This window comes from Glossina fuscipes, unplaced genomic scaffold (genome assembly GCF_014805625.2).
Source record: "Glossina fuscipes isolate IAEA_lab_2018 unplaced genomic scaffold, Yale_Gfus_2 2, whole genome shotgun sequence".
Classification (NCBI taxonomy): domain Eukaryota; kingdom Metazoa; phylum Arthropoda; class Insecta; order Diptera; family Glossinidae; genus Glossina; species Glossina fuscipes.
This window is the reverse complement of record NW_023998416.1, coordinates 18,922,146-18,949,737: the sequence shown is the minus strand read 5'-3', so window position 1 is coordinate 18,949,737 and position 27,592 is coordinate 18,922,146. Positions and strand designations below refer to the sequence as shown.

The 27,592-nt window shown below is 35.0% G+C and overlaps 1 protein-coding gene across 7 annotated transcripts in view; it reads left to right on the top strand.

Moving 5' to 3' along the window:
• Positions 1–27,592, top strand: part of LOC119633906 — a 271,992-nt gene that overhangs the window by 167,486 nt on the left and 76,914 nt on the right. For 6 of the 7 annotated variants that reach the window (XM_038027725.1, XM_038027721.1, XM_038027722.1 and 3 more), the window contains 5 exons: positions 3,303–4,749; positions 8,289–8,387; positions 8,789–8,915; positions 9,109–9,205; positions 18,754–18,886. In XM_038027725.1, the coding sequence (XP_037883653.1) occupies positions 3,303–4,749; positions 8,289–8,387; positions 8,789–8,915; positions 9,109–9,205; positions 18,754–18,886 (1,903 nt within the window). The remainder of the gene's footprint in view (positions 1–3,302; positions 4,750–8,288; positions 8,388–8,788; positions 8,916–9,108; positions 9,206–18,753; positions 18,887–27,592) is intronic. The other variant, XM_038027727.1, reaches the window with a different exon arrangement.

Sequence of the window (27,592 nt, the reverse complement as noted above, 5' to 3'; positions counted from 1 at the left end):
CCCTCTCTCTCATTCACTCATTCATTCACTCACTCTCTCTCTCTACACAATTTTTACGATGTCCATAATGCTTCATCCTGCTATTATGATGCCGTGTCTTTCGCCCTTCCCTTCCCTTTTCCATTTTCAAGCATTTTCCCTTCGCTTATTATAAAATTTAATTAACGGAAGCTATAAGTGTGTGTCTGTGCGTGTGCGCGCACTTGTTTATGTTTGTCTGAACATTTGCATTCACATGCAGTATTTGCCTCCAGCATATAATGAGTTTCTGTTGTCTTTAAATATGTTCCAGCGCTGTGCTTATGTATTGGTTTTATGAAAAGTAAATGTATTTAATTGTTGGAAAAACGAGGTCTAACGCAAGTAGGTACTACAAAAATATAATTCTTTTAAGTGAGCTTTAAATATACATATACCTTATACATGTATGTATGTGTGTGAGGATAATAATAACAATAATAAAAATAACAATCAACATATTTAATAATTTGTGCAATATTTTTGTTGTTGCTTCTCTCTATCTCCCTCTCTCCCTCTCTCTGTCACGCTCTCCTTACCGAATGGTTCCCTTTGTCGATGGGCAACAACGTTTTTAATATTAATATTAATTACGCGAAATATTGGAGAACAAAAAAACACGCAACACAAATAATGCAAATGATGATGTTTTCGCTTTATTTTCGCGCTTCATAGTAATGGTGTCGCTATCACACAACATACTTTAGGTATTAGTACACGAAGTGAAGTGAGTATGTGAGAAAGATCCATTTCGGGTTTAAAGGATCTAGAGGTGCCCTTTATACAGCACGCTATTAAAAATTTCCGTTTCTCTTATTTTTCATCGCCATATACTAAATAAGGTACAAATAACTTAAACACTTTCCATCTAAATGCCATTGATACGCGTAAAATTAGCCCTATCAGACTGTTTTAGAAAAGCGATTATTTTCAAATGAATGTTAAAAAATACCTCATTCAATATATGGTTCAGCGTTAGCTATACATTCCTTATTCAAAAGATTGTTCAGTGTTAACTACAAATTCTTCCCATATTTTTACCAGAATGTAAATTCCGTGAAGGCACGACAACAAGTGTCTCTTCGTCAATGTTAGAAGCATCAAAGCGTTGCCCTGATATGGAATAAGTCTTCGACGAAAAGACGTGTCGGTCGTAGTTGGTTTCGTTGGGTAAGAGCGACTCGTTTCATCCTATAGAGATGTTAATCAGATATCAGTGATGTCCAGCCGTAGTGTAAATGTTAAAACTATCCTGATCTGCTGCACCATGGTTTTATTGGGTACTTGAAAATTATACGAGTGTCGTATGAGGCCTGTCACTATTAACCAGCAGCTTATAGCTAGTTCGACAAACTTTATTACAAGACGAACTGAACTCTTTGGCAAGTTTGAGTAGCCGAGTGAATGGAATTGCGACTACCAAAGAAATGTAAGTGGGCGCCACCCTCGGGGCGGTAGAGCATACTTGATCGCAGCTACAGTGTGCGCTCGGCCGCTAAAGTCAAACCACCTACCTATTCGGCAGCCATCCGTTAGACTACTGCCGCCTCCTATCACTTCACTCTTTTCTCACTTTTTTCTATCTTCCTCTGTGTTACACGTACACACGTACTACATTTATGGCTTGATGGGGAAAGACAAAATAATGGACTCTATCATTTTTTTTTCGCTGCCATCGAATTTATTGCAGTTTACTTGCCTTTTTCAGTCTGCCACTCAATATCATTTGTCCAAACTTAGGCATCGACTTGAGAAGCCATAGGTTAAATCACTTGCTCTTCAGGTAGGCAACGTTATCAACTCGTACGTTTCCTTGTGCGTTAGATCTTAGCAATAGAGTGGACAGTACTATATATAGGGCAATCTTTCTATTTATAGCATGTTATGATAACCTGTTAATTATCCTTCATATCTGGTATTGTTATCGTATCACAGCTTCAGTTAACGTATCACTATTCCTTTAACATAGAAAGGATTCATTTTCAAAATCAAACAAACTAAGTACAATATTTGCACATCCACGTCACTTGTTGCACATAATACATAAAATTCTGGGAGAAGGCTATCTGTTATATAGGAGGTAAAGTTTTACACGGTAACAAGATCTAAATTTTGTTGTTTTCCGATGAAATTTTGAGCAAGATTGTAAATCAACATGCAAACCTGCTGCGTCAAATTTGATTTGGATCTATTTTTGAGCACATTTTCCATACAAGAGTTCTCAAGAAGTGCAAGTTTGTTGTCAACCTTTCGTATTTTTTACGAAGGTTGGTTTCAAATATTGTGGTAGATGTGGGGTGGTTTAGGGTATTTAATTACCGTGCTCTTACCCGCCTATGTCTCTTATTCGCCTTCACCTAAAACACTTGTCATGTGAAACTTAGCATACTTCTCTCCTATATCAAGAAGGAAAGTCGAAGAGAAATGCAACACTGTGCTAAATACATTCCTTTAATTAAACACATTAATCTGCATACATACACGCCCGGGGACATTGACAACGCATGCATGTGCATTACATATTATGTATGATGGATTCGCAAGTACTTTTCCTGGCATCAAAAGTCTGCATAATTATGAATATTAAAATATTTCATTAATGGCATAAGTTCAGTGGGGGTTAATGCATTATGGAAGTGCTTGCAAAGAAAACATGATATTAAAGGAATGCTTGAAATGTAAGAAGAATGCATAACAATTAATTAAGTGCATTGAGGTAAAATATCTTACTTCATACTCGAATCTTTGAAAACTTGAATCAAATAATCCGAAATAAAGAAAGAAAGATTTCTTATTGGTTTTATGTGATTCTGCGGTATCGCTTACAGGTTAGCTAAACAGGTAGCATTGCTTTGCCTTTATTTTATTTTTTGCCGAACCTTAACTCATCTCAAAATTGACGATAAAAATAAATTTGCGCATAAAAGGCTAAGGAGAAAGTTTGCAAAATTGGTTCAGCTTTGTTTACAGCAAATTTTCAATTTTCTTTATTTATTTTCATCTTTATTTCTCCTCTTTTTTCGTCTACATATCGAAAACGGTTCGATGATTAATGCTTGCGCAGCGGCAGCATTTAAAGAAATGATTGATTCGATTGATTGATTTGAGCAACAAAAACAAATGCATAGATTATTTTTTTTTTTTTTTTTTTCTGCACTTTTGAAACACCTTCTCACAAGCAGTTATATAAAAAATAAATATATTCCGTTTAGTCAGTAAAACTCACTGCTATTCTTTTCGTTTACTCATTTTTTTATATGCTTGTGTTCTCTTTTTTTGTGCAGAATGATGTTTCGTATTTGTCGGACGTTGAAACCATACCACCCGTACCCCCGCCACCAGCCTTAAAGCGTAACGGCAGCATACGCAGTTTACGTTTATTGCAACAGCACTTCCAACAGCACATGTCAACCAGCAGCTCTAACAATACCACCATCACTACCACCCAAAGATCTTCAAACGCCCCTTATAATGGCATTAAGGTGAACAAGAGTAACAACAGCCAACACACTGGCAATAATAATAGCAATGGTTCGATAGTAACTTTATGTAGCGGTGATTTACTTAACGACTGCAGTAAAAGTGTCCACGATATGCGTGCGGTGATTGACGACTGTACCACTTCGATACTCAAGTGCGCCAATGCGGCAGTTGGTTCGGATATTGCGTCCACCGCCAGTACAACGACAAACGGTAGCTATAAACCACAAGTGGCTACATTGGCCACCATCACAGCTCAAGGCAAGCCAGATGTATGTCACGTAACAACTGCCACCGCGTTTGGTAACTGTCCCCCACCCTATCGCTTTGTTGATGACGATATAGTTATACCAAAGAGCCAGAAAGTCGATCCCGCTTTATGTTTTTTACACAAGACACCTACTGGTACGGTGGGTACAGGACCACCATTGGGTTTTGTAGACTTACAGCAACGCACATCACAACGCGACTTACAATCAATGCATAAAAACAAACACAGCAGTAGTTTAAGTCTTAGCAAATACAATACAATCGGTCCGAGTAGTGATTATGCGCGTCAACTGGCCATTTACAATCAGCAGATGCTGGGTCAGCACGACCAGTCGCAGCAATTGCCACTTCTTCCCCCCTCTTCCATAGGTAATGATAAAGAACCGTGTCGCTGTTTCTCACAATCATGGTCGAATTTCTCGCATGACTCCACATTACAGCAAAAGTCATGCTCAAAACTGCACATCAACTATGACAATCAGCATCATCATCATGCTCAGCAACATCAACAGCAACAACAACAACAACAACAACAACAAGACCATCACATTTTTCATACCTCAACAAAAAGAACAGCAACAACAGGTAGGGATGAAAAGATAGTGCGTCCTTCGAATAGTCGTAGCTTTACAAATTTATTGGATTTTGATAACTGTTACGATGGTCATCATGCTGCAACGCATCATAAACATCATTTATCATTCGGGAGATCCAATAGCGGCCTTAAAGACAAACTCTTACATGGTCAGATATCATCATCAAAAATGCAACAACGCTATCATAAAGAATTTCATTGCGATAAACAGGAGAATATCTATTTAAGATCTCCGGGCTCGCCAACATCACTGCACGTACATCATAACGAAAAACATCGTCGTCAAAATTCGCCTCATCATCATTCTAGTTTAAGCAGCATAATGCCATGGAAACATCGACCGAGTCCTAGTCGTGGTTCGTCCAGTTCGGGAACGAATTCGTTTCGTAAGTATTTTTGTACAGAAAATAATATTTAATTAATTTAATAAATGTGGAAAGAAATAAAGTTTTCAATTGTGAGTGAAAGAAAGACTTTAAACCCATTTGCGATCGAAAAAGTGATAAACAGTAACGAACAAAAGCTAAAAACATTTATTTAAATAGAGCGCTGTTGTCTGTTGGCCAGGCCCTGTTGCTCATTAGTCTGGATAATGAATATCTTTTGAAAAGTAATCTTCTCCGCTTTTCGTCCATAGAAATATGCAGATGTTGACATATGTGTTAACAACCGCATGCCCATCTGGGCGTCATCATCATCATCATCATCGTCATCATCATTATAATCACTATCGTCATTGCTACCATTTAATGCGCTCTTCGCTATGGCTAGTATACGTTTAAAAGTAATGAGCCTTTGTCGGTTTAAGTGGTAATCTTTGGTGATTTCGTTTAATTTGTTGTTGTATTGCTATTAATGCCATTATTATCATTACGGTGTTATGCCGGTCGGTATAACATCTGATCTGATGGGTCGGTCGCTCGACGCCGCCACCACCACATGTATTATATTAAGTTGGCAACCGCTGATTTTCGCTACGGCTATTGCAACAGCTAAAATTTCATTAACGACTCTGACAATACGTAATAATGAAGTTACGAGTGCTTTAATGCAATTAGTTGCAACTATGCCTTGCCGTTAAGTATATCAAAAGCTTACACGAAAGAGTATAATAACATATACTTGTAACATATTGCGATTGCAATAAACACCCACACAACGCCCGCCAAACATTGAAATAAGTACACATAGAGACATAAACACACACCCATACATACGTACACGCTATTCTACCGCAACACTGCAAACAAACCGACTGCTGTTGTGTGCATTATATTGTCTGTGCATTACGTCTATGCCTCTGTTGCCACTAACAAAAACAGCAACTACTGCTCGGTTGCTAAAAATGTTGTGCCAAAAAAAAAAAAAACCGAAAAAAAAGAGGTACGAAAGAGTTTAGTGTTATGCAAATCAACTAACTTACATGTCACTTGTGAGTTTGAACTGTTAGGAGGAAAGCGTTATTCGAACACCATCGCAGCATCATTCTTTCTATCAGTCGTTGTGTTTGTGATTCTGCTATTGTTGTTGTTATTGATGATGATGATGATGATGATGATAATGCTGCTGCTGTTGCTACTAGTGGAGTTGATTTTTTATATCCGCTTATATTCAAAATATTTAATGTAAAATTTTATTGGTGTTGCAACAGTGAACACTAAAAACCCGTGTGCGTTGCGTTGTTTTACTTTTTGGCTCCATAAATATCTCAGTAAATGTTATGCAAACTCGTTAGTTTAGCTTGGTTTGGCTTGGATGAAGTTTGAAAGCGCCATTGAACTAACAAAAATGTATGCACTAGCAAAAAACATACATACACACAGACACGCATACATAAGCACAAGCAGCAGCGTATGCACAACTTACTTTGTATAGGTCTTCATATAATCAAAATGCATTTAGCTATATCAATAGAAATTTGTTTTGTTGGATTTCATTTAAATGCAGCTTTTAATGTCTTCGACAAAAGCAATAATAGCACACAACCATTTAAACATTAAGTCTTAGATATGCATGCAAACATGAATAGTACCGCTGTTTAGGCAGAAATATATTCTACACTCTTATTAGTATGGGTATGTGTGTGTGTGTGTGTGTGTGTGTATACGTGGATGTATGTGTATATGCATTCACATGCCTGTTCCTTTATATTGTTTATACTAATTTAATGGCATTTGATAATACTGCCAACTCAAAAAGGCCATTAGTATGCATTGTGTCAGTGGGAGGATTTTCGAGTACGCGTATATATCAAGCAGCTTCTATAAAAAGTATCTCTATAGTAATAAAATTTAAATAGGAATTTGGTGTTCCTGAAATATTTGTTAAAGGGATCGATATGTATATAGCAGCTAATTTCCCAACTTGATGTGAAATCACGAGATTCGTAAGATGCTCTTATTAGAAAGTTTACGTGTTCCTAGCATCGATATTTTACCCAAGCGAACTAACTAATTTGCTATGTTCCTAATAAAGCTCTTTTCAGCTCTCCTTTAGCAGTCGGAATTTATTCCAATCGGTATTTCATTGAGGCACGAACCTTGTGCGTATAATGAATTTTGGACTTAGCTATGATTCCTACCCTTTACCTTTGTATATTCCTACAAGACACGACAACATAAAGTTAAATGAATACTTTTATGGTCACATATCATCCAATCATCCAAGTCAGACAGTCTTCTCTTTCTTTCCTTCTTTGTTACCATACATAAACCGTATCAGTATTAAGAGTGTTAAGAGTATTAAGAGTGTCATGGTTTGCCTTAATATCATCGCTACACGCTGTTTACATTTTCGGTTGCTAAATAAACACTCGGGTAACTAATTAATGTCTGCTCGATTAAAATTAAATACCAGATAACCGAGCAGCCAATAAACAAACAAGCAACAAACAAACGAAACCCAGCTTGAAGAGGAATCTCAATTAAATATTCGCCGCAATTAAAACAAAAACTTTATCGTAGAGAACAACCAACGCAAACTGCTAAGCATACAAAACTTTAACCAAGCGTTAGGAAGAATTTTGCATTATTGTTACATTGATTTTCACTCTTCATTGCGTTTTGATTACAGATGAAATATATGTTCTTCTACCATATAGAGAGCGAAAATATTAATCGTAATCAAAAAGCATGAAATTTTCGTACAGCAAAGCAAAAATTCATTCATTCATCGTATTCATATCCATGAAATTGCATAATGGAATAAAGGCATGGTTTATTACTTAAATCAGAGAAAGAAATTCTATTCCGTCTAACTGAAAAGAATTTTTGCTCGTTGCACTCGTGATTGTTATCAGTTATTGTCATTACTTGCGCAACTTAAACGCAAAGCGAAAGATAGAAAGACCAAAAAAAAAAACAGAAAATAACCAATGGGAGACCTATATATCGTATCACAAAGACACACACAAACAGGCAAATATGCTGGCACAATTAGAGTTATCTCCACAGAAGCGTCTCTTTTCACAACACTTGAAAACGATTAACTAAACCCAAGTGTTAAGTTATTATCCGCACAATGCTCTTTCTCTCTCAACTCAAGCTTTCGATTCAGTTTATGTCTGAGTTTTATTTACTACGTAATTGTTGCTGCCATCATCATTATCCACCAGCCATCATTGTTGTCATTGTCGTCAGTAACGCTATCTTGTTGTGGTTATTGCCAACTGCCAATGCAATTTACTTCATTGATATGCACATTTATACATATATATAAATGTATATATACATATGTACATAAATGCTTATATACATAACTACATACATAAATCCAGCTACATAGAATGCATTCCCATTTAAATAGCTCTCGAAATCATTTATAAAGTATTTTTGTTCATCAAACATTCTGCCGATTGTGTTGGTGGTGTCATTTTGTTGCTTTTCTCTTCTCATTCCCTTTCTTTCACAATTTCGTTTACATACAGGATTTGATGTTGCTAAGCATTGGTTAGCAGTCAGTTCAATACTTTTAATAATTGGCGCTGCTAGTGTTGCTGTACCATTGGCGTTACGTGTGGCTGCAAGTGAGTACATTCATTACAATTACAATTTATAGCCTATACCCTCACCATCGCAATACAAACGTCTACGCTCCAGAGTAGCTAAGCTGATGTATGCCAGCAAAATATATCGTTACGTGAAGTGCATAGATAAGCAAGGATTTAATCATCATACACTCGCACATAGACACCATTTAAGTTTGTATTTAGCAAAATGCTGGTAGTCCCAGGTAAAAGTGCATGGGATTTTGAAAAGTTACTCGTGTGTGTATGCGGATGTACCATAAGAGTTCATTTTCTTCTTTTTTTTTTTTTTTTTTTTCTATACCATTTTATAAACAGAGAGAAATCCTAAAACACCAAACAAACAATTTTCCACTTTTCTATTTTATTCTTTCGCCCGCTTTTGCACACGTATGATATAGGTGCTCCATTTGAGGAACGCTTACGTGTTGCTTTGCAATTATTGGATCAAGTGCCTTTAATTGATGGGCATAACGATTTACCCTGGAATATACGAAAGTTCCTGCACAATAAACTCAACGACTTTAAGTAAGTGTTCGCTAATCGATTATTATTAATAAATGTAATCTGCGTGTGTGTATGTGCGTCCGCTTATGTGTTATTTCGTTTTCACTTTCCCTCTAATGTCGATAAAAGGGAACGTTAGAGGGGAGAAAGCGTAAAATAATTTTCTTTTTTTATTAAAAATTTTTTATTAACTAATTATTCTTTTCAACAAAAGTTTCAATGAAGATCTACGCAACGTAATGCCCTGGGCCAGAAGCCATTGGAGTCATACGGACTTAACGCGACTGAAGAAGGGTAGAGTCTCGGCACAGGTAAGCATCTTAATTATATTAATTGCATGTTACACTAAATATGGAAAAACAAAACAAACGAAATGTGTTGATTACTTTTCTTTCAACCAAATGCAAAAAAAAAAAATTTTGTTTTTTTTTTTTAAAACTTTTTAAAAAGAATTCTTTCTTAAAGTTGCAATTTTTTAATTTATTAGCGCCATAAATTAGTTCTTTCCGCCAAAAATGCATTTCTTTCAGAACGAAATAAATAAACGTCAGCACAACTCAAAGTACTGCCCATCGATGGCAACTACTTTTTTTCATCCCTCAGGCAAGTCCATCGCGTAACATTATCTCGTCTTTCGGGGCAGTCCCCGAAAGCCCACATTTGGCTGTCGTGACAAGAACGAAAGTACCCTTTGAGTAGACAATATGTCATCTACTGAAACCCTTGTTAATCGGAAAGAGTAATGTCCGTTGATAGCAGCTGGAAAGGTAAGACGTCGCCGCTTCGAACTGCAAATATTTCCCGACCGAGTTTTATGATATCGAGCAGGAATCTTTCCCGTTCACGATATTATCACTTTTAGTGTATCGACAGTGTTTAACGATGATTCTTATTGATAGCACACCTTCGTGATGATTTCATTTGGCTGAAAAAAATTGTAATACATCGCGTCCTGCCCCTCCCAAATTTTCCGCACGGGTAGCGGAGAATATAAAAATTACGATAATAAACTCAATGGTCGCCATTCCAAGATCTTAATGCGGTAGAGCATATTCGATAGTGAGGGGTCAATCAGTAAAGAAACAACACTTATCGATTGCGCACAAACCCTCTAGAATGCGACTCTAAAAGGTCACCACCTTCCGTTTTTCTCACCTCTTTTTGACCATCGCCGTGCTAGGTGTATAGGAGAGATCACCTGAGTGATTGTCCACAAATATTGAAAAAATTAAAGCCTCCAGGGAGTTTTAGCTTTATCTTCGATATTATTGCCTCACGTAATTTGGATTCCGGTTATTGGGATTTTGGATACCGTGGGGCATCCACTGCTCATCGCTGGCAAGAGTTTAGCGGGGGTATCCATTGAATTAATCATGTATTCAAAGCTCTAAGAAACTGTCTTGTCTAATCTTTAAAATGATAGCTTAAAGACGATATTGGTATGTAACTTAGAGGCAGTACTCTCACAAGAAGAAGTCAAAGTTCTATTCGATACACCCTGCAGTACAACTTTGAAAACGGGCCCAAGATTTTTTTTTACTTATGTTTTTTATTTGACTTTTTTTTGTTAAGTCTTAATGTTAAATGGAATAGAAATTGCGATAAAGTTAAAATCTCCTGACAGAGTCATTTATTTGCTTACACTTAATAAGCATTTGTATAGGTTTCATATCTAAGATCAAGTTAATTGGCATTAGTTTTAGCTCGAGTATACAAATAACATTTCGATTTTAGGCGGGGAAGCGTGCAATATCTCAGATATCGTTGTGCATAAAATGAAATGTTTCGTCGAAGTATTTTAATTTTCAAAGTTTCATGAAAAGAGATGCAATTGAGATACGTTTGCTTTTGCTGCATCGCTTACGAACGCGTAGAGGAATATATATTAATTTCAGCATCTTTATCACCAATTCTAGAAAGACATATGAGATATTAGATATGCATGCACACTCTCTGTCACATGTTGCAGAAACTTTTTAACAGCAAATAAACACAAGTTCTCCACTCCTATTTATTACTATCGTAAATTGTCAAAGCAATATATGGGTGTTTGTGCACATAATACTTGCAAAACGCTTTCATGGGCGGAGAGTTGCAGGGGAATGAAAGAAAAAGAAAAGAATTGCATTTCATAGTATTTTCCCGTCTACGAAGACAATTTACAATTTATCACCTCTTCTTAAATTTGTATAAACGTGTACATGGTTATATTATACAAATACAGCCAGGGACACGTAAAAAGTGCGAATTTAAGCTAAGTCGCTGTTAAAAAAATTTCACTCTGAAAAAAGATTTCAACCGATATTTGACATTTTTTTTTTTTTTTTTTTGAATGAACTATTTTAGGCTATTTTCGAACTCAGAAACATTTGATGCTCACTTATGTAACACTGTCTGCGAAACTCTTCTGAATCTTTTCTCATAAACTGTAAAAAGAAAAAGACAGTGTGAAATTTTAATTTTGCCATTTTTTATTTCCGCGTTTTACAATCAGGACCTTATCCCTAACGCCAATTAATACAGACTTTTAATATTCTAATATATTATTTTTATTATTATTATTATTATTATAAATTTAGCCAGAGATTAAATTCTAAGACTAAAAGTCGTAGAGCATTAGCATCTAAGGCTTTCGGCTTTATTAAAAACTCCCTACCGCACTTAAAATTTGAGCCCACGGCCATTGAATTGCTGGTCGAGACTCTTGCCTACTCGGCCACTCAAGCGGATATATTCTAATATAAGTTCTATATTCTACACCATATAGCTTATATATGTTTATGCACTGAATGATCCTGGTCACCCTGTTTAATATAGAATCAATTGGCATTTGATTTTTTATGTAAGAACCAAGTTCTTTAGTAATAGCGAAGTCATGTAGAACGAGATTGCTTTGTTCACTGAATTATTATATTAAATGATGCATTCATTCCTTCGTTAAAGTATATTCGCTTCAATAATAAAAGGGACAAAATTAGTCGTTATTCCACACCGTCCTTAACGACTTTTACTGCATAATTGGTTTTTGTTCTAATTATTGCAACTATTTTACGATTTTCTTAATAAAACTAATTATATTTTTCTTATAATAAAATGTATGCTATTTATGCGTGCATGGCTGTACACTTGAGTACATATGTATGGTGCTGTACTTATATACAGGTACTTTTCCATTCTTCTTATCCTCCATATGTATACTGGCTTCAAAGTCATGAATCCAGTTAGTTGGGGTGTAAAAAGCATATTTAAGGCGACAACAATCACTCGTGCATGTTCACACATGCCTTTCACTGTATGCACTATAAAAGTGTGAAAGTTATTTCCAAAAGGCAAAGCAAAAAATCAGTTAGGTATTCATGTTATATTTTGCTTATTTTGGTCATTGCAATGGGAAACGGTCTTTTGTGTGCAAATTTTTAAACCAAAATAAAAATCAATCATTAAACTCAATTGCATGAACTGTAACTTCCGCCTTTCCTTGTACGTCTTCAGAAATTTTATCAATTTGCATTAGGTTGGAAATGCATTTGATGTGAATCATCGACAACAGAAAGGAAAGTATATCCGTCTATGTATTGGTACTTAACTCACTTGTGCGTTATTCTTGCTTTTTAACAAAATTCATTTCGAAAGCAGCAAATAAAACAAGTGAAGCCATTGCGAATGTGGCATGCTGTATATGCACGCCCATGCCATTATGTAACGTTAACTGCATCAGTAACACATAACATAACGGTCAGTAGTGATCACGCACAAACGTGCCGCCATATATAAGCTGTTACTATAACAAAATATCTCCAATAGCATTGCATGCGCACCCGCTTACTTCATAGAATAACATAATAATAATAATAATAATAACAATAATAATAAAATTTTAGCATCAGAATAGCATCATAATTAATATCATTTTTTACTGTTAGACCAAAAAAGATTAGAAATAGTTATTTAGTGTTCAAAACATTATTTCCCTGCCAACTATGAGCGATTTAACTATTTTTGCAATCCCAACTTCACAGGCATGAAAGAAAAGTTCGAGGACAATTTTGATAGAATTGTGGTTTTAACGACCAGAGGCAAATGATTAGAGGGCAATTCAAGAATATATATCCTTTATATGGCCTTCAGTGCGAAATTACTTTCTACAGCGATTATTATCCGCTATAAATGTAAAAACAATAGTTTTTTAAACAACAAAACGCTTTTTCGATACAACAATATAGGAACTTTAAAAACCTCAATCCTCTTCTCTCTCTCTCTCTCTCTCTCTCTCGCTCGCCCTCTTTCCACACATGTCACCTCAGCAAACTCTTTCTCTTTAGCACTTTTCCTGTCTATTGGCTAAAAAAAAAAAGAAAAAAAGAAAAAAAAAATAGGCCAATAAATTTTTCACTTCAAACCACAGTCACGTTGAAGTGCTCATGTTTTATGTCGACCAATAGGCTATTATATGGATTTGTATTGCTGCAATTTGTTGCATTGTATGTAAACATGTGTACCGATAGCCTTGCCATTATAAGCGATGTGCATGGTTGTGCACGGCGAGGCTTTTGTCTGATGATGGATCGCTTGTGTGCAGCTCTGAATATAAGAATAAAATCCGAAATTTTAGTTTTGTTCATTTATGCTTTTTTCAAACAACAATTTATTTAAAGGATTACGTTTAAAACGATTTAAGCAAATACATGCATAAATACCAAATCATTAATTTAGATAAAAATAATATTTTTATTTATTTATTTTTTTTTTTTTTGATTTTGGTATTATATATGCACAAGTGTAATAAAATATAGTTAGAGTCCTTTCTAGAATAAAGCATGTGAAAATAATCACAAATATTACATAAATGCGCGAATGAAAAATTTACAAATACTTAGTAGCGAAATATTTTTCTAAACCTGAGCCAGAAAGATTATGTACGGATTTCCCATTTTCAAAACCAAAAAAAAAAAATTTATTTAAAATTAAAGCACAAACTATATAATATAATTTACACTGAAAACAAGACAACCTATTTTAACCCAACCTAGTTCCGCGTGTCCATGCAGAGGCATTTGTATCGTTCTACTTTAGACTGTCACGACTGTTTTATAAGTATTTAAGGAAGATTACTAGGAGTTAAAGAAATTTTAAATTGAAAAATTTGTAGGGACTGCATAAATGAAAAGCTGCAGAGACGAAAAAAAAGAAAAAAAGATGAGAAAAACGGTGACCAGAACAAGAGCAGAAAAAGCGGTGCAGAGATTTTCTTTTTCAGAAAGGTAAAATTATTAATTTTCTATTTTTAAGTGTCACACACGTACAAATCATGAAGCGAACAGCGATTGTATGAATGAAGTGTTAAAGAAAATAATAATAAAAAAAAAAAAATTGAAGATTGTTTTTTAAATATAATTATTAATATAATATAATTAATAATTCCCTTCAATTAATTGACCTACATATATATACGTATTATTCATATGAGCACAATAAGTACATAGTAACGTTTGTAACGCAAGCAGCTGCTGCTGCTGAAATTAACAAAACTGTTACAAAATCTTGTTGGTATAATCTCTTTGTAGGTCTTATCATGGAAAACATAGACATTAGGGACGTAGGGTTTGATAAGCAACATGTGGGTAAAAAGGCCTATTGAAATATGATAGGATGTAGTAGCATGAAAATGTCTGCTTTACATGACGACACCGACTGATTTGACGCGCAAACTTTCAGCTGCGGCTATTCCTGATCCCCTTGTCTTCTCTTACATCGCTCTGACCGTCACCGAGTTACACGTATAGGATGACATAGGGGGAGTAAACGGTCATAAGGCAAAAGAGTACATCTTTTTTCCTTACAATAAAACACTTAACACATCCTCCTCCGCCTACTTTTTTGCTACCATCTGAACAAGGAACATGCAAATTTTGGAAGTCCCAGTCGCTTACTGCTTGTTTACAAACTGGAACCGTACCCGCGATATTTCTTAACCAGCATTAAGGTGTAGGTTTGTCTACGAACTCTATTGCAGAGTAGTTGATCGACTTTTAATTAGCATTCAAAGCAATTGTTCCCTTCCTGTGCGATAATTCGGAAAATTCCCATAATAAGATCGACTTAAAAACTGACAAATATGTAGCAAAACTAAAGTCTTCATAGGGCTCCAAGGTCTAGCTTTTACTATGTTAAGATGAAGACAGAGCCAGAAAAATGATTTGATATATAAATTTGCTATGTGCTACTGTATTGGGCAACATTGGTGTATTCTGCATTCTCATGTTTGGCAACAAGGTCTTATTTTGGGCCATTTTATGACTTTGAGAAGAAAATCAACCCCATAAGTTTAGGTTTATGCTTCTTTATAAAAGAAAAAGCCTTTATATGACAACAAAGCATAACAAGCAGTATTTGATGACGAACGTATATGAAGATGTAAGTGAAGAAAAAGAGAAGTGCTGCAGGACCTTACCTCGCAGTAATTGGTTTAAAATGTCTCCCAGTGACTTTATAAAAAAGATAAAGCTGATATGGCCAGAAAGTCTCTTGTGCCCTTACGCTTTCTAATCTTGCTATGAACTAAGGGCAATAAGTACTACAAAGTAATTCATCAATTGCACACGAGCTTATGCCGGATTTCACAGAAACCTTATTAATTTTCTATACCTTTGGAATCTTTTTATCCGACGTTTGCCACCAACTCGTCAGTTTTCTATCTATGATAAAAAATTTGCTTGTTCTTTCGTTGTTGCCACTCGCACTTACAGGTCCTGAGGAACACGGATAAGCTTATAAAGTTGCGCAAGCGGCATTTGTTCGATCTGAAGGATTAGCCAGCAAAATAAGGAGCGAATGCTATCTCTCTCGTGAGTTTTGAAACAAAAGCTTAGCGTTACCCAAACTTTGATGATCTCAAATTTCCCTTTAACTTACAAGATATCGTAATACGCGCTACATTCTATTCTATAAAATAAAATGTACTACAAATTTGCACATGTCCGCTCTCGGCGACGGCCTTAACAGAAAGGACGTAAAACGGGAGCGAAGCTTAGAGATCGACTTGTCATCAGTTTTTTCAATGGCCGACATGGCTTACCGATTTGAGACGCCGAGTGAAATCCGCCAATGAAATTTAACCACATTTTCTTACCGACGCCCAAGCAATCGTATGGTATTTAATCTGCAGTTAAGCCGATCATACAGATACTTAATCATACCTTAACAGCAATAGGAATAACAACAAGCATGAGTTTTAAGCTTTGGTCCTTACACACTTTCAATAACACTAATAGTCTAAGAATTGGTAAAAGTCCACAAGTAACCAAAATTAAATAAGTTTCAAATCAAGTTTGGACATCAGATGTATGTAAATGTAAATGGAATTGACGGTAAAAGTAGTTATGTATAAAAAAAGGTCGGCAGTTCTGGTGTTAAGAATTTTCTTGCAAAAAAGAAAATAAAAAAAAAAAACTTTGATACACTCCTTCATATGTACACAATAACGCTCTTATACGAAAAATTCTTTTTAACAACAAGCACTTGATGCGATGTGTTTACATCTCAAATATTCAACGACGCATAGCACTGTATAAAAACTGACGTAATAACTCCAGCAGCGTCATTAAAGTGGATATAAAAGATAAAAAGTTAAAGGTACGAGGGAATTGCATTTCCAGTAGTGACCTAAGATGAGACCATACATACCGAACACAGTACATGCATGCAGGGAAACAATATATAAGTAAAGAGAAGCAGCGAGCGTAAGTTTGTATATGTTCAGTTACAGAACATAAACTGGTAGTTAGCTGACCCATAAAAACAAAACGAAAATACGCAGTAACAATACACAAATTGTAAGTTGTGTTATGTTGTGATTCACACTTTTAAACAAACATAATACCGACCGAATATAACAGTGCGGTCATAAAGGTGCTAAACAAGAAATTCAAATGTCGAGTAATCTTTTCTGCATTTAAATTTTACACCAGACCGGACAAATATTGTTAGAAATGCTGGTGTTTTGTGAACTCTCACAATTACCCATATTACGTTTGTATATACACATATATATATTTTTATATATAAATATATATATATATATATACATATGTACATATGTATGTACGCATTGTAATGCTACTAAATGCATTGTTTATATTAGTTTTGTTTACTGTAATTGTTGAAATGCTTTTCACTCACGACTGGGCAAGCGGAAGTTAAGTCCAGAAAAAAAAAAAAGAAGCTTTTTCATGAGTATCAAATTAGATACTCTGGCTGATTTTCATAGAGAGACTCCAAGGGAGTTGAAAATTTTGCTTAGCATATTTAGAAAATATTTTCCGGTAATTTTTTTTTTTTTTTGTCTTTTTCTGCTTTTTTCAAGGAAAAATTAAAATAAATGAACACAATTTCGCACAGGTTTCTCCGTTTTGAATAACCATGACAACAAGGACTCGCTTGGAAGTCTTGCAAACCACCGCATACTTATAATTGTAGCACGTATTTTGAAGGGAGAGTACTGCATCTGCAAGCCTTGACCCTCTAACTCTTTATTGTTTTTGATAATATTCTAATGGAATTGTCAGTAAATTTATTGTTACTGCGGTGTGTGCAGAACTTTCGCTTAACTAAAATGTGTGCCTGCGTGTGTATATCTATGCACATATCAGTACGATCTCTGACAACAATGCTTATGTAAAGTGAGTACGGCTAACCTTTGCTTCTCTTGGTGTCCACCGCAAGTTTAATGTTAACTAAACCAGGTGATTATAACTGAAACATTTATCTGCATCACGGAACTAATTGAAAGTTATGTATGAAGTTTATATCACAATTTAATTTTAGATAGTTACTTGTAAACATTTGCAGCACTTACATTAATTATCGTGCAATACATGTTTACAGTGGGCAAAATTCCCACAAATAATATTCAGATGACACTTACGATAGGTGAATGAAATGATGAATGCAATCGTAATATCGAGTGAGTGAAACTTCGCTTTATCTTACGTCTCACTACAGTACACGCTGTAGACAAATGTGACATTTTCTTCGTCTTGTTAAATATTAACAAATTCTTAAGGAAATTTTTAAAAAGACTGATAGACGGGATTGATACAAATTTAATCGGTTGAGTATCCGGAATAATTTCGGGGTCCCTTCGCGATTCCAAAGATCTTTGTAAGGTAACCCCATAGTTCCAAAATATATTTAACATATATATGTGTGTGTACACATATTGGGTTGTTCGAAAAGTAACCGCTTTCTGTTTTTCTTATGAAAATGAAAGACTTTTTTCTTATAATGCCTGAATATTTTGTCATAAACTGTCGATTTCGATAAACTTAATTTCTCAGCGCTATGACCGGCTTGCATCAGTCAATACCTTTATTGGCTTTGAAGGCTTCAACTGGCCTTCCAAAACATCAAAATTTTGCAAAACCAGTTTTGAATCTAGCGTTCTGACAATACGTCTTCTCGTCACATATCCGATAATTTGCTTCTTTCTTGAACAATTTTAAACATATGCCGTAAGTGCTGCTTTTCACTTTCCCTATAACGAATGGCACAAACTAGAAGCTACTACGTGGAGTCAATCGAACTTAATTTTTCAAAAGCAAACCTTGCCCTAACGACTATCAAAATATAGAGGGCTTATGCGGCGTAAGTGTGAGGTCGGGAAAAAAAGTGGAATCACTTTTCGAACAACCTTATGTATAACTAGATTGTGTTGATGAAGTATTTTTGGCGGCAGATGCTTTTCGCTATTAGGAATGGAATAAGAAAAATTAAGAAATCGTCTATGCCGTGGGCATTTGTCATACGTAATAAATTTGCGAGTAAATTGTGAAAAATTCATTTATTTGCTTCTTTTCTTTAGTTCTGGGCTGCCTATGTGCCATGTGAAGCCCAACACCGCGATGCCGTGCAATTGACTTTGGAGCAAATAGATGTCATCAAACGCTTAACCGATCGTTACGCCCCACAGCTGACAACGTGCACCTCAGCCCAAGGTAAGAATGAAAAACTGAATCTATAAAAATGTCTGAAACTTACTTTGCCGCTATAGGTTTAACTTGCACACCCCTAATGGAATGTTGTTGTAAATATCTTGTTATTATTGTTGACTGCAATTCCTCTGAGATGATTTGGCAGCAATAAAAATCAGGAGATATTTTTCATAATATTTTTCTTTGCTTTCATTTCCAAATACTTTTTTAAGTGGCAATAATCAATACAACAATTGAAAGTTATTTTTGAGAACGAAGTCAAAAGAAAAATGGGAAAAATTAAAGAGGACAAGAAAAACATAAATTCGAGTAGTGACGCACGTCAGAATAGCTATTATTTCCTACTTTTTTTTACACTTGTGCAACAAAAGAAATACCGATACGTACGACATAGTGATCCGCTACGTATAGACCCGTAGCTAAATAGCTGCAAAAGCCTTGCGTAAACCACGTTATGGTTGAATTTTTAAAATTTTTCTAATCGCTTATTTCGCTTTTCGAGTCCAAAGAGAAGATAATAAAAAAAAAATATGAACTTTATATACATTCGGTGGACAAAGTCCTGCAGTTATATTAATGACTCATTGAACTCAATTTCAATTAAAATGCATTGACTTGATTAAATTAACCCCTAGACACACTCATAAAGGATAGCAATAGTTTATGAGATTTTCGATATCTATTGGCCGGCCTGCCTTACAAACATTTCACTTAAATTAATGTATCCTCTCAAAATTTAAATGCAGAGATTTCTTTTTTCTTTTTTTTTTTTTTTGCCTAAGAAAGTGTATTTTAAGTTTTCCTGAGAATAGAATGGTTTTGGAAAAATATTTATATTTGGATGTGCTGATAATGTTTTGTTAGGTGTATATTGCTTTTAGTAAAGCCAAAAAAAAAAAAAAAAAAGGAAAATCAAAATGTAATTTTTTCTTCCTTTGCTATTATCTCTCAAATGCATTTGGTTACACAAATCTAGGCAACAATGAAAACCATTTATGTTCACTTCATTCAAGAAAGTAAAATATAAAAAAAATAAATAAAAAGTTGGACTAAAAATAGCAAATATTTCTTTTAAACTAAAAGTTTATATATAGAAAGCAAATGGAAGAATTTACTTGAGCTGAGAATGAAAGAATTCAACACCGACATGCAAGCAAGCTTTCATCATGAAAAGCCGAATAGTGTAACAGCAGTAACAACAACAACAATAAAAACAAGCACTTTATACACCAGTCAAGCATGCAACATTCAACAGCTTCTTCTACCTTATGTCATATTTTTGTAGAATTTCACCCTCTTGCGTCTGCCGATGATTTACTTTCTTCTACGCTCTTCCCAACTGTTTAGCTGTTTCGAGCTGTCACTCAATGCTCTTAATGCATATGTTGTTATGTTAGTTTTCCATTTGATGTGCCATTTACTTTGTTGTTAGAGTAGAGAAAATCGAACAACAAACAACTTATAAGTCTTAACTTTTAGCATTCAAGTAAAAATTCATTGAAAAAATACAATATGAGCAAAAAAGTGAAATATTTTACATACCAGACAAGTTTCAGTTTTTAGCAAAAACCTTCAATACTTGACTGGGCTGTTGCCATAAATTTCCTAAAAGCATAAAATACATAAAAAAAAAAAACAAAAAAAATAAAAAATAAAAAATAAAACAAAAAACATTTAAGAAAGTCTTCGAACACAACTTGCATCCGAAATGATTTTCGGTTTTTAATTTAACCGTTCATACGTTTTCCCTCTGCACTTCAAGCATAAGAAACAAACTTTCAATTTTTTGTTCCTTCTTTTTTAATATTTCTTAATATATTTTTGTTTTTTTTGTTTTTAACGTTTTCCTTAGCATATAGCACATAGCACTTGTTTCCGTTACGTAAGGTTCCTCTAGTTTTTAAACCCTTTCGTCGCAATATTACCTACCGCTGCACTCCGCTTTACTGGGCAACTTTTCTTCGTTGCTTTGGGTGGAGTAACTCTTACTTGTTATAGGTCGAAAGTCTTTTAGCAAGAGGAAGAAACTTTTGAGAAAAAAGAAATGTCTGGTTGTTTTTGCTTTCCCTTTGCTTGTACCGGAAACTGTTGTATTACTAGAAAGTCATAATAGTTAAGAAAATGAATTGCATACAATCAGCCTTAGCTTAGCTGCATAAATTGTTTTTTTTTTTTTTTTGCTTTTTTTGCCTTTTATTTTCAATATTATTTATTTTTATTTTGTCTTTTCGTTTCTTTTATAACATTAACAATTTAATGAATGTTTTCCTTCGTTACATCCAAGAGGTATGTTAGATACGTGAAACACTTTTGAACGTTTGCATAGTAATAGCCAGTAAAGATTACTTGAAATGGGTAAATTATATATGTCGGTGCGTGTAGAAAAAATCCATTTTGCCGATCAATCTGTTTTCCTACTCACTTGGCTCCGCAAGTTCTCTAAGAAACACTAATTTGACTTTGTAATGTTTTTTTCCTTGACTCGATAGCCAATCTTTGACTTTATTTGTATAAAGTATCTTCCTGGCCTATCTTCCAAACCCTCTATCCCATGTCTTCAACTATTTTATGTTATTTCTGTCATGCAAGGCTGCTATCAAATGTAAATACTGTGAAAAAAGAAAGGTGTTGACCGCAGCCTGATCGACGTGTGCCCAAGCGGCAAGTGTTATGCCTTTATCGACTGATCACTCACAAAAAAAATTTGTTTTATTTTCAAGCGTTATTTAATTTCGAGACCAAGAAAGAATTGTTTTTCCTTATAAGCCCGCGTCCGAGCTTATTAACCAAAATAGTTTAATATCTTCATTTTACTACGTAATTGTTTCAATTTATTGTACCGTAAGTGCCTTTACAGGCGCTTTCTCTTTTATTTTATTATTAAATCTTTTTTCATTATAATACGATGCTTATGCTTACTTAGAACGTATTTGTTGTAGTCCTATAGAACTATTTTTATTTTCATTAAGCATTTATTAAAAAACGAAAAAGAAAATAAGCTCGGGTAAGGGTATTAATAACATTCGCTTTAAATCAAATTTCCTTTTCGAAGGGGGAATAAGTGCAACATCAGCACTAAAAAGTTAAAACAAAGAGAGAGCAGAGATTCTCACACAGACTTAAGAGGTAATTATTCACTTTATTTGTTAAAATAAGATTTAAACTTTGCATATGAGATAAATTATTTTAAAGGGAAACTTTCTTAGAACGATAACCGGAATTGGTGTTTGTTAATGGTATTACAAAAAAAAACTATACAACGGAATAAAAGAGAAAGTAAAAAAAAAACAAGTAGAAAGTTAAATTCGGTCGGGACCGAAACTTTTATACCCATCACAATTATCTTGAAAAAGGCATATAAAGTAGAAGAAGTAAATTTTCTGCTCTATAATATGGAGTGGGCGCAGATGATTTCTTCTATTTTCGAAACAAAAGTTTTTGTCATATAGGCAAGTGGGCGGTATAGGCGTGTCCTTTGAAAAGCTTAGATCAATTCCAAATTCTTTTGCAAATTTGAAGGCGACAGCTTTCATTTTGAATGTTTACAACAGACATCTAGCAGACGGACAGACGGACAAACGGATATGCATAAGTCGATTTATTATTTTGATGATGAAATGAATATACCCCCCATCCTTCAGTGATAGTATAATAATACACGTAATAATATAAATATTTTTTCAAGTCGCAGATATTAGACAGACATTAATCTGTTTTTCTTGGCGGCGTAGTTAGGAAACGGTTTCCAAGCTTTACTTTTATTTATTTATCTATTATCGATACATTTTGTAAACAAATTTTCAAAGTACAGACTTAAAGCCTGCAGTTTCTGAAAACTCTGCCGCATTTGAGTTTTGAGCCCGCGACCATTGAGCCGCTGGCCGCGATCCTCTGCCTGCTCGACTACTCATGCGGACGTTAACGTCGGTCTTTGAGGCCGAATACCACAAGAACATGCCGCTTCATGCCTTCTGATTTTCTTTGCTCGGCTCGACAATCTTTTTCCACATGCAGAACCGCAGCCAAGTCCATGAACATTAATCTTTCTTTTTCACCATTTCATATCAAGTATAGAAATTTATCTCGCACCGTTGCAATCCCCAGAACAATGACTTCCGCGATCACCTTCAGAATCTCGCCAGCACATAGTATGTATAGTATGTATTAGTCGCCACAATCACAGTCTGCCACGAATTTAATATATAATACTGTAGAAGAAGGGTTGGTTTGTGGGAAGCAATTTGGAGACTTCCTCTCTGAAAACTCTTTAATACGGCAACCCTGCGTAGCCAGATAGTTAATAGATACGGTTAATTAATAACGTAGTTTTTGAGTTTTATTACAAACGTCAAAGAATAAACGAAAGAAACAAAACGTAACACCATACTGCGTCAGGGTAGCCATGCCCGCGCATAAGACATATAGGATCTTAACTAGTGCTGGTGTCTCATAAACGCCGTTCGAGTTGAAATAAAGACCAAGAGGCACCGTTCGGTTTCAACGGGTTAACATGAACGCCGTATATATAGAAAAAGAACTTTTCTGCTTTCAATCCAGGGCCAGTACACAAATAAGTTGCCTACATGGGCCAGGGACCTAACCGGCAAATACATTAAAAGCCAAAATTAAACGATAAAAATACTACGATCACCAGATACCGGTAAGAAAGATGGAGCATTGCAACAAGCGCTACTCTAGAATTGTGAGCGCTACTGTTCAGTCAAGTCCTATGCATTTTAAACTCACTTGTGCTTTATAGGCTAGATATCTACCGTTTTAGTAGAGGTTTGCTTCCACAGTAAATGAAAAATAGTAGCTTCTGATAGAATATGAATTCGGACAACACCCATCCACTTCTGTCCAGACCGGTCTAAGGTAACCTATTTTAAACTTCATTGCGACTTACCTACTAAATGTGTAAGACACCGTGGAATTTGGAATTTAAGTATCGTTTGTCTTTCTTATAGCCTATATCACTATCTCACTTGTGGTACAAGGAATGTATGCAACACCAAGAAGGACTTAAAATGGACCCAGTTTTTATTACACCGATCGATTCAGAATCATTTTAGCATTTTTGCAAATTTAGCACACCGACGAGTTTTGGCCTAAGGATAAACGCTATTGAAAACATTTTCATTCTGGCCGCTTTACCGACTACTTTCCCTATAATGTGGTGTAATGTGAATAGCGGTAGAGCGGTGTAGAGTATTTAATAGTGGGCCATGCCCCACTGTAGTGCACTTACTTGTTTCTTTCTTTAAATCACAGCAAGAAAATTTGAAGCAATTGCCGAGATAACTTTTTCTCAAAAAAGTTTGCACTATCCAACTTTGCACTGGTGAATTCATATAGTAAAAGGGAAAAAGAAGAAAAATTTTATTGTCGAAATTCTTGCATGCCTGGTTTTTGTTTATTAGTGCTTCAAAAAGTTTTTCAAAAGTATTACGACCGTTCGAAACGCACCGTGCATGACTTCTTTAGAGTAACAACCTTAACTTTCTCTTTTTATTACGTATCAGCTGAAATGAACACTCTATTCCCTGCTCTGACGTTTCACTAATAAACAACTTATTAATATTTTATGAATTTGCTTTTTTTTTTTGCAAAACTGCAGACGCAAACAATTACATCAGACATATAATAATCGAAAGCCTTTAAAAAATTTCATATTTTCGTTTGCGTTTCATTTCACTTGCAATTCATGCTGGCTTAGAAACTTGCGTACGTATATACGTATGGTGCGCTACATCGGTATAGAAACAAATATTTTCTAATGCGAACATGTGAAGTACATAAGTATAAGTTGAAATTGAAAAAACAATAAACTACAAACATATAAACACATAAACGCATCCGTTTATACTTACATATGTATACACACATTCTTAACGCATAAAAACTTCCAGTCATTTACTTTCTTTCTGCTCTACTAAAGATGCACAAACACACACACACACACACAAATATATGCTTACGTACTGCTACTGAGCTGAAGTGAACGGAATTGAGTTTTCAATTTCAATTTGATTCCGGCTCAATGGAAGTCAAGATACAACGAACGATACTCGGACATGAAAAATCCCATATGCAAGAATATGTTTTATGGCAATAAAGTCCAATAGCAGACATCTTTGTTCAATGAGTTTTGCAAGATATGTGCATATACATGTACATGTATATGTGCGTGTATGGATGTGTTTGAGTATACATTAAAGAAAAATATTCCATCCTTGCGTTCCCCTGATTTATTGCAATTGAGTCGTTCAAACAAATGTAAAGGGAAATAATTTTCATTTTCTTCTATCCTCACAATGAACATGATTATTACATTTATAAAGTGTGTGTGGGAGTGTGTGTATATACGTATGTTTAAGTTACCATTAAAATAGTAACTTTTACTAAATTTACATATAAATCCATTTACTTGGGTATGTTTTTTCCCTAGTTTTGCTCTCTTTTTTCCGTTTCAACAAATAAACAAATGAAGAAAATCCTTCCTCTAATGCTAATCTGGGACACGTCTTGTCTTACGAAAAAATTTTATACATTTTTTATGTACAATAAATCCCAATTCTTATATGTAGAAGTTAAATTACATATGAAAATTATACAAATACTCGACGGATTCTTCGTTAATTTCGCATTTGAATGTTCCAGCAAATGTTTCATCAAATTATTAAAAAAAAAAAATAAGTTGGGAAATGTATACCATAAGCGTTTTCTTTCTTACGGACGCCCATACAACATAATGCGGTTAGATTAAAAATAATGGTTGGTTTACCACAGGTATAACGGCTGGAGCTCCGCCGTTGTACGATGATTAAATTTTATATTAAGTGAGTTTTATGCAAAACTAAGTCTCGGTCTCTCGTAGAACGAATACGACAAGTGAACAAGTTTACTCATCAGCTCTGCTATAAAATTTATAGCAATATCATAGGGTACACATTGACTCAGAGGTGGCATTTAACTCCCCATGAAAGCAAATAATTGCTTCATTTTATATCAACTAAAGCAGGATCTTTCTAGCACCCAGAGATCCTGTCAGAGACTCAATGTAGGATGTTATGTAAAGCTATATATGTATTGTGAAAAACTAGTGCTGTGAACGCGTTCGTTGCATTTCACGCTATTCCATAAGCGTGTTGCTTTTTGTTTTGATTGGCCGATTGACGTTATGAGACTGGCGGACAGACTCCCTCAGTGAAAATAAATGGTAACGAAGAGAAAATGTTGCGGGTTTCAGATTCTTATAAGCACGCCTGGCCATCTGGCAACTTAGGCTGTAGATGGGTTTCTGGAAGCGATGCTAATGCGCCTTCTCTGTCGGATGCAATCCGCAGTCGCAGTGTAACAACAGACACTGGTTGATAGTGCCATTCCTCAATACGATGTTGAATATTGTCACGAAAATAGCATGTTTGGTGATTTGAGGTTTGTCGATTGTTAAAGAAGGAAAACCCTAAAGGAAGGCCAACTACACATTCATGGCGCGTTACTCGCTTGATGCAACCGGTGGTAGGCGAAAAGATTGAGAACAATTGGCAAAAGTTTAGCAAAAAAATGGCTAAACGGATTAAAACTGTTGCGATGAACTTAGGTAACCGACTTGTACTATAGAATATTCTGGCTAAGTTACTGATGGTAGCAGCGCACGAGTTCAGAAGGAAAGTGAGAGCATGAATTCTCACAACATAGACAGAGGGACAAGACATTACAGCTTACGAGATCTCAGCAGACATTGATCTTGCCCAAACATTCGTGAGAATACTTTAGAGAAGCCGTCCATGTACACAAACAATATCTGGCAACCAATCAGAGATATTATTGGAAAATGTGGCACAAATACTTTGTCCTGATCAGCTAAACGATACGCTCACGTTTAATAAAATACTTTTATTACTACGACAGGTAAAAAAATTAAATTACAAAACTTTTCTCTTATATGCCGATATCATGAAAAGGTACGCTCCAGCATTACGAGGTCAAATTGCAAGTCTCGTCAGGTAAAAATATCCGTAATGAGAGCATTAGGCATAAGCGAGCGAAAGGTATGCAGTAATGAAATGACGGCATTATCGTTGCATTAAAGAAAAGAAAATGGAATTCAAAGAACAAGTTTAGATGATTGTGGCATTGGTATACAAGTTCTTCGTTTGCTATGAAGATGTAATTTGTGTAATAATTTTCTTGGTGTCATGCATTCTCCTCTTTTCAGATTACTTAGGTGAAAACAGACATCTAAATATTTTTTTTTTTTTTTGTTTGAATCTATACCCTGCTTAGAGATAACATATACATATACAGAGAATCATAAATAGCATAAAGTTGATTACGAATTTGAACAAAAAAAAGAAGAAGAAAATTACTTTTGTTTTTAAAAACAAGTTAAACTAAATTAGTTGTAAAGATATAAAAAATTGTTTGGTCACACAAATAGCACAAAACGGAATTCTTGGTATTTATGTATGTCTTCATGGCTGCATATACGTGAAAGTTAGTTTTTTTCACTCCAGTAGCTGCCTTTAAAGCATACTTACATATAATTACAATATAATGATTACTCTTCCTACTTCATTACCTCAAATGGTATTTTAAAGGTTTTTATTATAATGACAATGCAATCCATAAGAGCGTAAGGAACCACGTCATGTTCGTCATAGCGAGGGAAATATTGTCAATAAAATCATCTGCATTAGAATGGCT